The sequence below is a fragment of the Thermobia domestica genome, chromosome 14 (genome assembly GCF_964235325.1).
Source record: "Thermobia domestica chromosome 14, izTheDome1.hap1.1, whole genome shotgun sequence".
NCBI lineage: Eukaryota > Metazoa > Arthropoda > Insecta > Zygentoma > Lepismatidae > Thermobia > Thermobia domestica.
In genome coordinates, this window is record NC_137467.1 from 14,855,562 (window position 1) to 14,873,344 (window position 17,783).

At 37.8% G+C, this 17,783-nt stretch overlaps 1 protein-coding gene across 5 annotated transcripts in view; it reads left to right on the top strand.

Annotated features, from left to right (window-relative positions):
• The window catches only part of LOC145669542 (uncharacterized), a 505,866-nt gene that overhangs the window by 133,678 nt on the left and 354,405 nt on the right, over positions 1 to 17,783 (top strand). For all 5 annotated transcript variants that reach the window (XM_081737727.1, XM_081737728.1, XM_081737730.1 and 2 more), the window contains 3 exons: positions 4,934 to 5,163; positions 10,159 to 10,369; positions 13,620 to 13,735. In XM_081737727.1, coding sequence (XP_081593853.1) covers positions 4,934 to 5,163; positions 10,159 to 10,369; positions 13,620 to 13,735 — 557 coding nt within the window. The remainder of the gene's footprint in view (positions 1 to 4,933; positions 5,164 to 10,158; positions 10,370 to 13,619; positions 13,736 to 17,783) is intronic.

Genomic DNA, 17,783 nt, shown 5'->3' on the forward strand with positions numbered 1-17,783 from the left:
GATTTTTATGATTTCTACTGTACGTGCAGCTTATGTATTGCAAGTATATTTTGCCTGCTGTCAGATGTATATATTCTGTGATATCGTTGTATGGGTTGGTTGCATGTGTCATGTACACTCATGTCCAAAATTATTGTCGCATATCTATAAATTTGTTGTTGTAGTAATATAATTTGATAACGAATTCGCCCGGTATTTCTTACAATGTTAGTATGTATATAATCGGCAAAGACATGTATGTCGCAAATTTCATGTCAAGAAAGCAATAAATAATAACAATGAAACGAAAATAAAACTTTCTTGTCCATTTAGCAACATTTTGTTTTACTCATTCTAATTATTGTATTTGTAATTCTTTTCCTATGAAATTTATCACAAATATACACTTCCCGATTATACACATAGTATCAGTCTTAAAAGTAGCCTGCAAAATCATTATCAAATTATATTCTTACAAGAAGACAGTTATAGATATGCGACAATCATTTTGGACATGAGTGTACCTACTGCCCGGGCGCACCTGTGGCTGTGTATGCTATTTGCTGCCTAATAAATAAATAAACATTATTAAGAGAGGCATTCAACTCAATCCGGGATTTATGAAAAAAGTAGAAAACATACAATGAGTAGAAACTGCATTTATTTTTCCATATAACTCCCTGGTACATTATAAATTTATCTCAGTGTTTAACTAATGCCTGGAAGGCTTCGGCAGAAAGATTATTCTGTACGTCTGAACCATTCCAAAACAGCCTACAATAAACTTTATTTCGCCATCACTATAGAAATGTTGACCGCAGAGGAATCCTTTTAGAAGTCCAAATAGATGGAAATCACGTGTCTGTCTTTCAGTTCAGTACAGACCTCAACTCTTCTTTGGCGATCAAAATCGGAAAGCTGTTTTAGAGTCCGGTCTATACACACTTTTCGGAACATCAAATAGTCATGAATTACTGTATTTACTGTTCCTAACGAAAAATTACACACCTTTGCAATTTCACGACAGGTTATGCGATGATTTTCAATTGTAAGATGTTCCAAGCAATGATCCCCCACGACCAGGATTATCAGTGACAGACTTAGACCATATTGGAAGCGCTTGTACCATTCAAATGTCTTACTGTTGCTCAGTGTTTTTCCACCATATTGTGACTGAAGTCTTCTGCAAATTCAAATTGGTTTGATGCCTTCTTTCACTAAAAACTTCATCACCACACGCTGTTCCGTGTGGACGTTCAGATTGTTCTCCGCCATCTTGAATAATGGTCTCTGCACTGGCGCGCAAAATGAATACCGCATACTAGTAACAGGACACAGTTGCCAGTACCTACTGTATACACTACCTGCACTCTGGAATTCGATTTTAAACCTGTAAAAAAAGAATCTTATTAAGTTGGACGCTCCTTGTATTATTTTGATAACGGAAGTAGTGGAAATTGATTAACTTCACAAATTATATATATATATACAGGGCCGGATTTGTGCACCCCCCTTCGTTGTAAATATACACTATCTAAAAGGAGAAGCTAGGAGTGAAAAAATAGCAACACTTTCCGAAACTTTCTGCCATTAATTTTCCGCTTGGCGCTTAAGAGAAAGCAGAGCTTTGCAAAAGCAATATGTTAAGTCAATTTTCTTAACGTTGAAGGAAAAGGATTCACCAAGCAAAACAGTATAGCATTTCTCAAATAGGGAAAAAAAAAAAAAAAAAAAAACAGAAGCCAGGAGGAGAGAAGAACATTTTTTCCTGCATATTACTTGCGACCCTCTTTAAAATACTACCTCCCCCCTCCTATGTATCAACGTTGTTAGGGATGATCAATATCGTTGCATGTCACTTTGAAGAGTTTCAGTGTGATAGATTATTTTGGCAGTTATTGGTGCACCCCCCTCAGAAAATCCTGTATCTGGTCCTATATATATATATATATATATATATATATAATCACCTTCAAAATAGGTTCCTTTAAACACACACGCTTGTTCCACCGCTTGTGCCATTGCTGAAAATAACGCTGTTAAGTCCTGTTGTGGTATGTTCCAAAGTTCAGTCGTTGTCTTGGTTTGGATGTCTTCTACGGTGGCAAAACGGCTACCCTCGAGGTCCTTTTTGGTCCCGGGGAAGAGCCAGAAATCCACTGGTGCTAAATCCAATGAGTAGGAAGGCTGGTAGAGGAGGGGAATATTCTTTTCAACGAGCCGTTTTGTCACCGTAGAAGACATCCAAACCAACACTACGGCTGAACTTCGGAACATACCAAAACAGGACTTCCAGCGTTATTTCCAGCAATGGCTGGAGCGGTGGAACAAGCATGTGTTTTTTCAAAGAGCCTATTTTGAAGGCAATTAAGTGAATATGTATCTATTAGGGTGGGTCGAAAAAAGCGTTTTCTTTCAAATCGAATTCTAATAGTGCGGAAAAGTTGGACCATCTATCGAAACGTGTAAGTGTAATTGTTTTTTGAAATCGCGTAATATCTTCAGTTCGCGCATCCAGGTTAAAGTTTTACCAAATTGTCAAAAATCGTACTTTTTAAAGAACACCCTGTATAGAAGACAGGTTGCTTCTGATAGTTGTAATAGAGCGCTAATTCTCAAGTAGGCATGTAACAATACACAGAAGAAAAGAAAATCAACATCGGATAATATCTTCAGTTCTTGCTCTAAGGTCAAAATCTCATGAAATTGTAAAAAATCGTACTTTTTTGGAACACCCTGTATAAAATAGTTTATGTTGTTATAGCCCTAATAGGGCTGTGATTTTCTTCAAGCATGTAGCAACAGGCACACAAAAAAAGAAATCGAATACATTCTTCACGAAAAATAGAAATTCCACAGTGTTTCATATTCCCATTTGTAAAATGTATATTTTTTTCTTCAGAAATCAGTTCATTGGCCATATAACGCCTAGAACTGGATCTGCAAAGGATATATCTGAGAGTATACTTTCTTATTTAAGTGCCAAAGACGTGGACATAAATGATCTTGTTGCTATCGGCTGTGATGGGACAGTGGTTAATACTGGATGGAAAAGTGGGATTATTCATAATATTGAGGTCAAACTTGGAAGACCACTCTAGTGGTTCATTTGTTTATTACATTTTAATGAGTTACCTTTTAGACATCTTTTCGAGTGCGTAGATGGTGACACTTCAGGCCCAAATCATTTTCTGGAACTATCTTCAAACAATTGAAACACTGTGAGCAGCTTCCTGTTGTTGGTTATGAGAATATTCAGACCGAAGATATCTCCGTAAAAGAAAATGACCTGAGCAAATACCAAAAATATTTTCTTGATATTGTTAGAGATATAAACAGCAGCGAGTGTCCAAGTGATCTTGCAGTAAAGGATCCTGGCCCATTCGACAAGAAGATCCTTCATTTGAGCTGAAGACATTAGCGACTTACATTGTAAAAACATATGCACCAACTTGATTTGTATTAAACTAAAATCCGTCTGTAAAAGATGGTGCAAAACATGTGTTTAAATTGATTCAGACATCACGATATCTACCGGAAAGTTCACTAGAAATTACCAATCCTGTAATACAGCGAATTTTTTTTTTTTTTTTTTTTTTTCACCCTGAAAACCTTATTTTGGACATGGCGATGGATGAACGGAAACACACAAGAGAATTAGCTTTTAGAAGATTGTGGAAATCGAGGAATCAACCACCATCAGATAAAAGTGTAAGAAATTTTTACCACCTGATCTCAATTTTGAAGCAAGTGACTATACCGAATTGATAGATTGGTCAAAGTGTAAACTTTCATCACCACCAATAATGGCCCATGTAACAACAGTATTTTGTCGTTTCTAAACACAAAAGAACTACCAGAGTTTGACTACCTAAAATTTCCATGTCACACACAGTCCGTAGAAAGATGTGTTAAACTTGTAACAGAGGCTGCTACAAAAGTGTGTGGCTCCCTAAACAGAGATGTTTTATTCGGACCACACTTTTGTCACGCTCTATAATGCCAGATTTTAATAAGAAGTCTGATTTTAAAGTTATACCCGAAATACAAAAGAAATAAACTTGAAACTTCTACAATGGTAGGGTGGTTGGGAAGGGTGTGGGTGAAAAGCAGCCACCTCCTCGTGGTGAGTTCTGGGTCATTTCTAAGATCAGAAATAAGCGAAGAGCTGCACGATCAGATCGGAAACATAGAAAGTGATTCCTTTCGTAAAATCTTCGATTTTTAAGTTCCAATACACGAACTGAAGATACTATCCAATTTCTATTTTCTTTTTTCTGAATATTCCCACATGGTTGGAAAAAATATAACCGCCATATTAAAACTATAACAACATTAATTATTTTCTACAGGGTGTTCCAAAAAAGTGCGATTTTTTACAATTTCACGAGGTTTTGACCTTAGAGCAAGAACTGAAGATATTATCCGATGTTGATTTTCTTTTCTTCTGTGTATTGTTACATGCCTACTTGAAAATTAGCGCTCTATTACAACTATCAGAAGCAACCTGTCTTCTATATAGGGTGTTCCAAAAAAAGTATAATTTTTGACAATTTGGTAAAACTTTAACCTGGATGCGCAAACTGAAGATATTACGCGATTTCAAAAAAAAAAAAAAAAAAAAATAATAATAATAATAATAAAATAAATAAATAAATAAAAATTGATAGATGGTCCAACTTTTCCGCACTATTAGAATTCGATTTGAAAGAAATCGGTTTTTTCGACCCACCCTAGTATCTATACTGTGGTAATAAATAGTTAAAACGAAATTCCGGAAACATTTTGACTGCTCCTCGTATATTCCCACATTTTCATATTACTCGTTGCGAAACCTGACAGAGAAGCATACTGACGTCTTAATTAATGTATAATTACCAATCACTGTTAAGTGTTAAGTAAATTCCTAACATTTCAGTGATGTTTTCTTTATTTTAATTTTAATTTATTTCAGTTAGCTACAGAAACCCAGATTTCTGAGCATAGTCGTTTCGAAGGCCAGTTGAAACAGCTCGAAGATAACTGTAGTTATTTGGAAGTGGAACGTAGAAAACTTGTCAGCGAGCAGGCCAAGTATAAAGCGACTATCAGCAATTTGGAGGACCAATTAGAAAATCTTCAAAGCCGTACGCAGCGATTACAGAACGAATTAAGCGAGCAAAGAACAATCTATAATCAACTTCAGTAAGTTTCTTTTTATATATACTTTGTTTTATCTTCGTAGCTTTCTCTTTGTTGAGTTGAGTTGATTTTGAGTTTAAAGTCTTGTTCAGCAGCGAGGCTGTATGAGACGTGGACCTACTGATTAACGTGGAATACGAACCATATGAGCTTCCACCGGTAATCGAACCTGGGTCTCCCACGCCAAAGGCGCGTACGCTAACCACTTAGCCACAAAGGAGCTCTCTCTTTGTTGAATAATAGAAATCACACCTGTAGTGAATCAACCTACATTCAATTTGATAATGACACAAACAAGGGTGTATAATTATCTTTTATACAAATTCTTAACTTTTCCTATTGTTTGACATTTTACAGCTGAAAGGGATCCTAAACTTAAATCCAACTTACTAAATATATTTTACAAATCTTTGTTGCTTTGTAATTGTATTTTAATTAAGATTTTTCGTTTCTTAACGGGCCCACATCATTTATATATATATATATATATATATATATATATATATATATATATATATATATATATATATATATATATATATATATATATATTCGTTCAAAAGAAATCCTTGCAGAATATATCGAATTCACAACCATTTGGAGTTCCGATTCCATTAGTTCACAGTAGCTTTTCTTTCTGATATCAGTAGATCACGATCAATCGAAAATAGCGAGATGGTGTAGATGGTGCTGACAGACGAAGGTTAACTAACTAACTAACCCATAGGTTCAATACCGCGTTCACAAAAGCTCTTCACTGACTTCTATCCTTAGCCAATTTAATCCAGTTTCTACTTTGTATTCCAGTCTCTACAAGATACATCTTAATATTATCCTCCCATCTGCGCCTAGGTCTTCCTAATGTTCGTTTTCCGATTGGTCTTCCACTCAAGACTTTGAAAGCGTTTCTACTTTCTTCCATTCTGACTACATGACCTGCCCACCTAAGCCTCTTAGACTTGACGACCCTAACAATGTTGGGTAAACCGTATAAATTATGTAGTTCCTCGTTATGAAGTTTCCACCATTCCCCATTCCCGTTCCTCTTGGGTCCGAATATTTGTCTCAGGATCTTGTTCTCAAATACTTACAAACAGAAGGTCATGATGCTGAAAACTGCGAGGTAGTCTAGATGGTGTTGACAGATGAAGGTTAAGATGCTAAAACTAAGTTGTTGTTATACATAAAGTTAGGGTGCCGATCAGATAGGAGATTAAAAAAGCAACGTTTTACATTCTATATTTGAATACTAAGATACATGGTTGGGTTGGGTTGTTAACAGTGTGTGTGGCAACCCAAGTGGTAAGATCTGGTAATCCTAGTTTCATTGTAATAGACAACGTGGCCACCGTACATACTGAATTTTTAAGTTTACAAACAAAATCGTTTTTCTATATGCTCTGAAAAAACTACACATGAAAATTTACATTCGTTCATGTAATTTTGTTCAGCTTAATGAGATATATCAAAATTATATTCCCATCTTTGGACAATTCTTTGTCCGTTAAACACTAATTATACGAAGTTAGCCTAAATGGTTCATCGGGTTTCAAAGCACTGTTTATTTACAAGTATATGACATACAAAGATGGGTGATATATGAAAAAAAATATATACACTCACCGAGTTTCTGGTACATTCTACAAATGTTCAATGTGTGCGCCATTGGCCATCCGGGACACATCGAAATGGTAATCTAGTTCCGTCCATACGTTCAGTGGCATGGTTCTGTCAACGTCCGTGGCAGAAGCAGTGATGCCTTCCTGGAGTTCTTGTAGCGTTGTTAGCATTGGGGATATATACACTTTGTCCTTAATCTAACCCCATAGGAAGAAATCACATGGCATGAGATTTGGCGAATCTGGGGGGCACAAAGCTCTGTCTCATGCGCTTCACAATTTCCTCTGAGACACGCAGTCGCCCCGTGGTTTTTCCTTTTCACAGACAACCAGTATCACGAAACTGGTGAAACCAGCTCTGATGACCAGGTGCAGGTTTTCCGTATTTGCGTACGAGTGCACGCTGAACGCTCGTAAACGACGAACGATTCGCATATCCTAACACACAAAAACTCTTCTCTTGCATTGCGGCCATCTTGTAGAATGCCGTCACAAGTATGTCATCTAGCGTGCACGTGAGCCACGAGGCGGGCTTTTTAAACGTGGTGAGTGTATCTGTCTTTTCGTGTATCTCCTGTCTTTGCATGTCATATACTTGTAAATAAATAGTGCTTTGAAACCCGATGAATCATTTAGGCTAACCCTGTTTATATAATTATATTTTAAAAACTGATATATATTTTATTTTCTTTTGTTAATACCTATATAAACTTAAGGAAATTTTGATTAATAGTATTTTTAAAATATATGAGGGTAATCCTAAAAGTAACGTTTTTTTTTAAGACATACAAAGACACATTTATTTTCAATAGTGTGTATATCACTTTAAAGCTTGTACATTTATTTTTTTTTTTTTTCTACATAATCACCATTTCGGCCGATGCATTTTTGTAGGCACTATGGCAGTTTCTGTATGTTAATGTCATGCCAGCTCGCCGCCATGTGTTCAAGGAAGCTTTAAACCTCTCATTTTTCACTTTGCCATTGTTGCTGAAGCGCGCTCCGGCCAAATGTCATTTCAACTTAGGAAACAGGTGCTAGTCACTGGTTTACTCAACCTTCGCAACTATCTTGTCGGTCTCCCGCTCCTTTCTTCGTCGTGAATTTCAGTGCGACCAGCTACAAACTCATTACACCACTTGCCAACGTTTTATCATCATTACTGCGGATGGCAAAACAAACAATCGTAACAACCAAGTTCGGGAATCGAAGTTCGAATCCATCCAGCACTGTGCGTCGACAGCTTCGCTAAGGGCAACCAGAATGCATATAAAACTATCCGCACACAAATGCTGTTTCAACGCAAATTGTGATGCGATCCAAACAAAACGAAGTTGTGTTTCAACCTCATCACAAACAACCACAATATTAAGAGTTATATTAAAAGCAATAAGGGTCATTCCACGTCAATTCAACCAGGGGCTCCAGCTCATAGCCTCAGTTTTGGCTGAAATTTAGTACACTAATGCTACCATGTCTGGAACACCCATATACAAACTATTAGGTTCCCCTGATTATGAGTTCCAGAATTGTAGTGTACGAAAGAAGGTGGTGCGACCCGGAAAATGCAACGTGCATTTGGAGATCAATCTTCAGAGCCAACTTCAGGGCTTAACTTCGGAACTATTCCTCACAGTCGAATGAAATTTTTACCACCTAGAAACTTCCACGTAGGGAACACACTTAATGTATCAAAACACCAACAACATGTCTCTGAGGGAAAATAAAAAATGTCAAAATGTGGTGAAAAAAATGTGTTAAAAGATACGTATTGTAGGTCCCCACCATGCCAAATATAATTCTCTCAGGAAGGGGATAATAGTTTTTCTAGTAAGCCTGATGTGGGCTTAACACACACATAACACATCATGTCCACATCTTTCATACATACTGAGTTACATACAGATGAAAATACAAAAAATTGGAAAATCAACGCCCACTTCCGGACCACCCTGTAGTTGATGATAAATTTAAACGAACAATTTGTAAGGCATTAGAGCATAATGTGATCTCAAAAAATTGAAAAACCCTGAATTGACGTGGAATGAGCCGTAACTTCAGCATTTTGATTTCACTGTGAAGAACACAATATAAAATGTAGTGTGGGCAGGCTATGTAGATAACGAGCACCAAGAAAAAATCCTTAATTAAATACACATACGGATTAATTACTGTATTTTCTCTATTTACTAAGCAAATTTTCACATACTTACATTATGTTACATGGAAGTTAAAAAATAGTAGAAGAAAAAGTATTCACTGTTCAATAATTGACTACAGTTCTACGCAAGTTTTACTATTTCGCGGCTATCGTCTGCAATGACGTGTCGCTTTTCCCTCTTTTCCGACTAAGCATCGCCCATGGGTCTAGAACCCAGGCGTAAAAAGTAATTTCGAAACTCTCATTTCATTCAAATTTTTTATTCATTTCGTCTGCACATGCACTCTCATTGGCTGGAACATTACGTGATGTATAAGCAGAATCTATGAGAGTATGTTATCCCTCCTGTTCCTACTGATGAGGTTCAAACGTGAATAAAGAGTCCATTGTAACGTAAAATAAAAGAAAATGCAAAGGTAAAACTAAATAACTTCTTTAAGTCTATTGCACAAAATAAATTAACGTTCTAAAAATAGTGTTTGACATCCGTTCACGACTCGCCATACATTTTCCATCAATTAACGATGAATTTCAATCGGTTTCACATCTTTTGCGTTGAAACAACGAATAACTGCGCGAACTTCACACTTGGTAGCAGCGCCAAGCGGGAGCTCCATTACAAACAGCTGCTGTGTTAAGACTGAGCGTCCCAATGAGGTGCTCGCAGGCTTGTGTGTGTGTGTGGGGGGGGAACAACAAATACAATAGTGTTGCCAACATCCGCATTAACAGTTTTCTTGCGTCCCCAGCGCTTTGGAGACCTTACTTCTGGGATTACCCTCGTAAGCAGGCTATACTAGTATAATGGTACAATCCGCGGCAAAAAACCTGCAACATGAGCATATAAGTTTATTGTGAAATGACGAAGTCTTTTGCTTCAAAATAAGTGTGCACGGGAGGAAGCCGATGTTTATCCTGGCGAGATTCGTTCCACTTAGACGTTATGTTCATTCCCTGTGCTGTTATGCGTAGTTTCACAATAAACTTACATCCTCATGTTGCAGGTTTTTTGCCGCAGATTGTACATGCTTAAAAAAAAAAATGTTTTTGAAGAGAACGAGAATAGAACTATCCGCAGACCATTCTGACTAATAAAACTGGTGTATCTGCACTTGAAGAATGTTTACAAAACGCTGACCTAGCGTAATAAATATAATGCTAAATATCTATACAATTATTATCTAATTAATGCAAGTGTTGTCTTTGCGTCTTTTTTAGAGTGTTACATAATGAGACTGATCGTGCCTTAGCTGAATCTAATGGAAAACTTGTCCAACTTTCTGGCCAATTGGAACACGCACAAAATAGGATTCGAGATTTAGAGAGAGATCGTTCGGATCTTGAGGACAGTTTGAAAGCTGGCAGCAAAGAACTAACCAAGTTAAAGGGCAGTTTAAGACAAATTGATCAGACCAAAGATTCTCTGTTGGTAAGTAATTGGTCAAGGGTTATTTTTACTTATATGAAACCAATGATTCCTGAAAATACCGTGCAATTTTAATGTTCGATTTTCTCCTGGAGTCTTGTTCACGAAGAATATAAAGAAGGGGAAAAGTCATGAAAACATAAAGGAAATACAACGGAACGGGGTAAAGGAGTGCCACCATTTCATTTGTGACTAGCAACAATCAACACGGCATTTTTCGCACTGCTCTACTTTGTTTATTTTTATATCCTTTATATTTTTTTTATCACTCCCTCCTCTGTTTTTATCCATTGTAAACAAGACTTCAGGGGAGAATTGAAAGCTTAAAATTGCTAGGTATTTTCAGAAATCAGAATGTCAGGTAATAAAATGAGTGTTAGAATTCTTGAGTGTGTTACTATATTGTCTGAATATCAAGGCTTTGTTACTGTATTTATCCTTCTCTGCTTACCCCATATTTAACAAGAGAGACGAAACTGCCGCTTTAAATGTGTGGTTTATACCCGTAAAGGAAATATCCACATTGTCAGGGCCGGATTTAAAACAGTACATGGATATCCCCGTACAGGATGCGAACTGGGCAATATGCGTAAATCACAAGATATTTGTGCTTATTTTCAATGGATTTCTGTTCAGTGTTACGTTATTGTTCACAACAGTGAAATTTATCGAAATATACAGGGTGGTCCGGAAGTGGGCGTACCTTCTCTTTAGTTTCAAGAGTATAGTGTTAATTATGGTAGAATGTCTGTACACAGTTACCTTGAAGTCTTAAGAGTCATAAACATCGGTATGGTCACCATCCATGTCGTAACACAGCTGAATTTGCGCCAAGTTGTTGCAGAAGTCACGAGAGTGAAGGCGTGTTCCACAGCTGCTCGTAATTCCTGCGTTGTGAGATATCTAGTGTTTCTTACTTGTTGTTTTATGAAACCCCAGAGAACATTATCTGGTGTCGTCAGATCGGGACTTCTTGGAGGCCAGGCAAAGGGAACTGGTGGAGATGCACAACCTCTTCCAATTCAGTGGCCAGGAAACGTCTAATTTCAGGTAATAGCGCACGTGAATCGCGAAGTGCGCTGGTGCTCCATCCTGCTGTATCACAACAGTGTCTTTGATACAATTTTCTTTCAGTTGAGGCACCAACCACTCATTAAGCATCTTCAGGTAAGAAAACCATCAGAAAGCACAAATTAGAAATACGCAAACTTCCGGACCACCCAGTAGTTCATAAATTTAAGCGAACAATTTGTAATGCATTACAGCATATTGTGATAAAAAGAAAAAAGATCCTGTATGATAACCACATCACCAAGTAAGATCAGATTGCTACTGAAGTATATATTAATCAAGTATTTCATTATGACACTAAATGAACGAAAGCATACAGTATGGTTAATGAGATATGAACAACCAATCGTCCGTATCATCATCATAGGCATTAGCAGGTCACTTGCCGCAACTGAGAAATTTCCAGCCTCCACGGTCTTCAGCTAACCTCTTCGCCTTCATGTATGATTTTTTCTGTTTTGATAGCGTCCATCAATTGTAGCCTTCGGCCCTTCCCTGTCTTTACTGCTACCATTCCCTCTATCACGTCGTTCATGATACAGTTCCTTCTTAGTCAATGGCCTCACCAGTTTCTCTTCTTCTTTCAATAATATCTAAAGTTGTTCTCTTCTCCCCGCTATTTGTAACACACTCATTCGTTTTCTTGACCCAGCTAATTCTCTTCATTGTTTTTCACCCACATTTCGAAAGCTTTTCAGTTGTTTTTCATTTTTGCGTAATGTCCATGTTTCTGCCCCTACAGTACAACACTCCACACGAAGTATTTTATGAGTCCTTTCCTCAACTCTGTATTCAAGGTCCCACAAAATAGACTTTCTTCCTCCTAAAGATTTCTTTCGCCATTCCTTTCCTTGCTTTTCTTTCACGTTCGCACTTCATACCATCACTAATAATAATAATATCACCCAAATATCGAAAACTAGTCATCTTTTCTATTTTCTCCCCTCCTACTTCTATATTTGACACCGACTGCTTCGTCCCAATCTCCATGGCTTTGCTCTTTTAACATTTATTTTCAGTCCATATTGTTCACAAATCTTCTGTAATTTTTCTAACATTTTATTATTTTTTTTTCAGCTTCCACAACAAGTGCATATCATCTGCAAACCGTATACACCTAATCATTGTACTTCCTACTGAAATGCCGTCTTCATTATGTAGGCTCACTATCTCATCTAGATAAATAACAAATAATGTTGGCGAGAAACAGCACCCCTATCGAACGCCCCTTCTAATTACACTCTTCTCTCTAATTTCCTCCCCCTATTCTAATAGTTACTTGTTGGTTCATATATAAGTTTCGTGTGAATCTTCGATCTTTCTATTTCAATCCAACCTTCTTTAGAACTTCCAACAATAAGTCCCTTTTTCCACAAACCTTTCAGTGATTACCCTTAATAATTTAGTTGCATCTCTTGTGCCCTTACCTCTCCTGAACCTGAACTGTTCCTCCTAAACTTTTTCAGTTGTTCTTCCATGTGATCGTCTTCAGGAAATCTTAAGGAATATAGACCAAAATGATGATTAATTCCTAAACTTTAATTTTTGATCAACGGTAATATTGTCCAAATATAAGATATATATAAATCGGTGCATGACATGAAGATGAACAGAATGACGTGTTTGGGGAAGGAGGAGTAAATTATCATGCGTAGTTTTCGAGAAATACGAATTTTTGTGGCGTTAGAAAGTATGTAGTTTCTTTCCAATCTGATGCAGTTGATAATTTGTATTCTGATGGAACAGATTATTTATTTATATACTGTATATAAAAAATTACTATCAGTTCTTTTTCTTTCCAATATTCCTTAAGAAGTGTGATAAGTAGCCAGTGCCCTTTTTGTATGGAGACCCGATTCGAATTTTCTAACTACATAAACCGTATATGTGTCAGCACCTATCGGTCTACATACATTCATCTGCTGCTTGAAGGCCAAGGCCAGTGACGTTACCTTGACAATCAAACCTACAACTTCATACAGAGATCTCAAAATCCACCAACTGGATTTTTTTTTCGGACAATTAAATAAAATCGCGCAACAGGCCCTAAAGGTAGAGTTAGTTATTATAACTCGTTGTTGTCATTATTTACCTTTGTTGATCTTGAGAAATTTAAACTTATATGTTATAGATTATAAACCTTTTCGATTGTTCTACATAAGATTTTTTTTTCTATTCTTAGGAAAATGTAGACTCTAAAACAGAGAGGATTGCTACGCTTGAGACCAAGTTACACGAAAAGGATAAGATGATCCACACGCTACAAACGAATGTTGACGATTTGAAGAAGAAGTTAAGGTAAGTGAATATTTTGAATCCCCCCCCCCCCCCGAAAATGTTCATTGTTGCGAAACGTAGTTGGCAGGATCTTTATATGTTGTGACACTAAATCACAAGAAGTACAAAATGACGAAAGTCAGATTGTTTTATTGATAAAACACTATGTAAGAGTAAAATGGGGTAGCAAATTAAATTACTAGACGTTGTTGGCTTTATACAATTGTAAAGCAATCCGAGTCCAAGTGAGAATATTAACGACATCTTTTTCCTGTTGAAGTACTTGTTGGTTCATTTCCCCTCTATTTATCATGTATAATTCAACCGTCAAAAGTGTTTTATAATATTGTAAAGTTGTATTTGTGTAGGAGTAGATAGAGCATTAGTAGATCAAATTACAGTCCAGAATCGTTTCCCACTACCGTGTTTTTATTATAGAATGCTCTATGAACAGTATTTTACAGAAATACCACTATAATGTAAATTCTCTAATATAAGGTAGAGAAAGGTGACTCAAGGCCCGAGCAGCCTAAAGCAGAATCTCCACAGAGCTCCAAGCAAGCTAGGTGGAGTGGATTAGGAACCCCCAATGCTCCGAAGCAAGCTAAGCGACTGCGGTTAGGAATGCCGACAGAGCTTCGAAGCAAGCTAATCGGGAAGAAGCAAAGCCTAGAAGCTAAATAGAGACTTTCGGTTAGGTACCTCTTGAAACTTCAGAGCAAGATAAAGGAGGAGTGACCAATTGAAACTGGTAGTTGTCGAAATCCTGTCGGTTATATAAGCGCTCCAGGTGAGGCGGTGGTGCTGCTGTTCCCTCGTCGTCATGTAACTGGTGGTGTGGCTGTTGTCTCCGTCGTCTGCAGCGCGTATTTTTTTCACGCGCTACTCTAGCCAACTGTTACCAATTTGTCATTCAGTCATTTGGTCTTGTCGAGTGAAGATCGTAGGTTACTTAGAATAGCTAACAAGACAGTGCACAGTGAAGTCTGTTAGTTTGGCAACCCTGCCCACATCCAACTATTGAAGGATTTCGGCCAAAGCAACTTGTCCCTCCTCTTTCGAGGGAGGTACGGGAAAATATACATCGACAGCAGCGCTAGCAGGGGGCACAGTTGAAATAGAAAGGCTCTACTATATAATCTTTCAGGCAACATTTATTAATCTGTTTACGAGGGAGGACCCAAAAGAAACAGGACTTTCATTCTAAAAAAAATAATTTATTACATTTTTTACAAAATTCTTTCAGTCTCCTACAAAGTACTCTCCATTAAATGCGATTCATTTCTCCCATCTTCTTTCCCACTGTTTGAAGCATTTCTGGAACTCTGGAACTTTTATATCGTCCAATGTGCTCTGCGAAGTTCTTTTTACAGCCACTACACCATTAAAACATTTTCCTTTTAGATTTTGTTTAATTCTCGGAAAATGTCATCATGTTGGTCAAAAAGTTTGGATCACTTTCAATTTGATTTTTTTCAAGTCCTGGCTCAAATTCAGACGAATGAATCGATCCTGTGTAAGCAGGCAAGAAACAAACTTAGCGGCAACATGTCTCATTTGCAAAACCTCACGCTGGCACGAGCTCCAACTCACTCCTGCCTCTTTCGAAATATCATCGATCTTCGCAGTTTGCGGCAGATTTGTTCGATGTTTTCGTCGTTTTGAAATGATGAAGAGCACCCAGAACGAGCATGATCTTAACACTCATCTTACCATACTTAAAGCGCCCAAACCACTCAAAAAATTGTGTGCGGTTCATAGTATCCTTCTTGAAAGCCTGTTGAAGCATTTGGTAAGTTTTCGTTTCCGATTGTCCAAGTAGGAAGCACAGAGACTCCTTGTTCCTTTGAATCTGCCATAACGATTTCGCAGGCGGCAAACGAGAACAGTTGAGAAAAACAATAATACGATCAAACGTTAACCTCCTACGCAGACGCCGCTTGGCCAACTGCTCTGGGAAGGTCTCTACTAGACCCACCTAGCAGGAGAACTCTCTACTACGCCTAGGAACGGCAGCGCTCTTTCAGTCCGGTTTCTTTTGGGTCCTCCCTCGTATTTAAACTGTTATTGCACATGATTAGAAACATATACTGTAACGCACATTATTTCGATGTACCGAACCTCTAACAAAGTAAACTGAATGAAGTTTGACATAATCTAAAGATTACATACCAAACATTATCACTGTATTTTTCATTCAAATGAAATCTTTAAGTTTAACGTCCCACGAATATGCCCTTTAGGCTAACGGAGGCAGATGATTAAAGCAAGTGAATGATGATGGAATAATTAGTGGAATGAAAATATGGGAGAAAACGGGAGTACCCCGAGAAAACCCACAGACACGATATTGTCCACCACAAACTTCCTTTGCCAGGGATCGAACCAGGGTTCGCATGCGCCAGAGGTAAGCTGTCTACCACTGAGCCACCATGCTCTCCTCTATTGAAATATTAATTCTAATAGTATTATTTCCATCGACCAACGATATACCTGGAACCAGTAGCGTACACAGGAATTTATTTCGGGGGGTGTCCAAACTTAATATGAGAGTATTTTCTATTAAAATTCCTAAAAATGTCCTTGAAATTAGGCTAAATTTACACAAAAGTCAAAATTTCGGGAGGGGCTCCGGACCCCCAGGACCCACCCCCTGCATACGTCTCTGCCTGGAACAGTTACTTGTATTACAGTTCACAATGCAACACCGTACCGCTAAATCTCAACGTCGCTGTGTCGTTCCACGTGTAGGAAAATAATTTTATGTGGCTCAAACTGCCAAGAGTGACAAAGAAGACATTGTCTATGATTTCTAGGTAATTGTTTGTGTCCTATTAAAAAAGAAAAAAGTGTGATTCAGTATTTGGCGAGATTATCCTTTATTGGTTGATACATGTGAAATACACCGTCCGACAATTAAGTAATGAGACCGATTTTATTGTGACCAAACAAACAAAGATAATGCAATAATACCTGTTTATTATTCAAAGTACATCCATTCTGCGTCAATGCAGCGAGTAGCACAATCACACAACAAGTACAACGATCTCTACAACTCAGTTTGGGGTATGTTTCATAATGGCGTTGTCAGAGCTGCTTGGATGGCTTCAACGTTGTCAGAAAGTCGCCCTTTTAATGGTAACTTCAGTTTAGGGGACAGAAAATAGTCTCAGGGGGGATATATCTGACAGTAGAGGGAGTGCTGCAGCACTCAAAACTTTTTTTCCCAAGTATTTCTGAACAAGTACTGCACGGTGAGCAGGTGCATTGTCATGGATAAGGAACCGGCCACCTGGAGTTGAGTATTCAGGCCGACTAAGACGAATTTTCTTCATGAAACGCTCCAAAACACTTAAATAAAACTGGGCATTTACTGTGTGACCTTCTGGTACACGTTCGCGGACCTTTGCAATAAGTTCTTCGTTACGAACAGACATTGGACGACCCAACCAAAGTTCATCTTCAATCGATTCCACACCACGTTTAAAACGTTCACATCATCTAAAGATCTGTGCACGAGACATACACGTATCCCCCACACACTCTCTGCATCAAATCAAGAGTCTCTGTGGCACTTTTATCGTTGAACACAGAATTTGATATTCGCTCTATGCTCCATACTGCTAGCGTGACGACGGCCTCTCAGTGACTGCTGGTAATTGCGTCGTATTTCCCGTCATGCTTCGAGTGCAATAATGCAGTGTTGCCAGATTTTAGAGGAGGGATTAGTGTTTAGAACGCACATATTGGTTTACGGATTGCATTCACTGTTTCGTCATAATAAAATCAGTCTTATTACTTCATTGTAGGACGGTGCATGATGTTGCTATTGCATCCGACTGGGTTTAACCATCCCATGCGAACACTTCTGCCATGCACAACTTTATCAGGACTAGTTTGCATTATTATTTAGACATCATCATCTTCATTTCGCAGTACAGTTCGCTTTGCTAGATTACAGTAGACTGTTGTAGCGCTACATTTTTATTTTATCAGGTTTTTCTATTTTATTTTTTTCTCATTCCTTCTAAATACCCACAGTTCTTTGATGGATTGTTGTCACAAATTT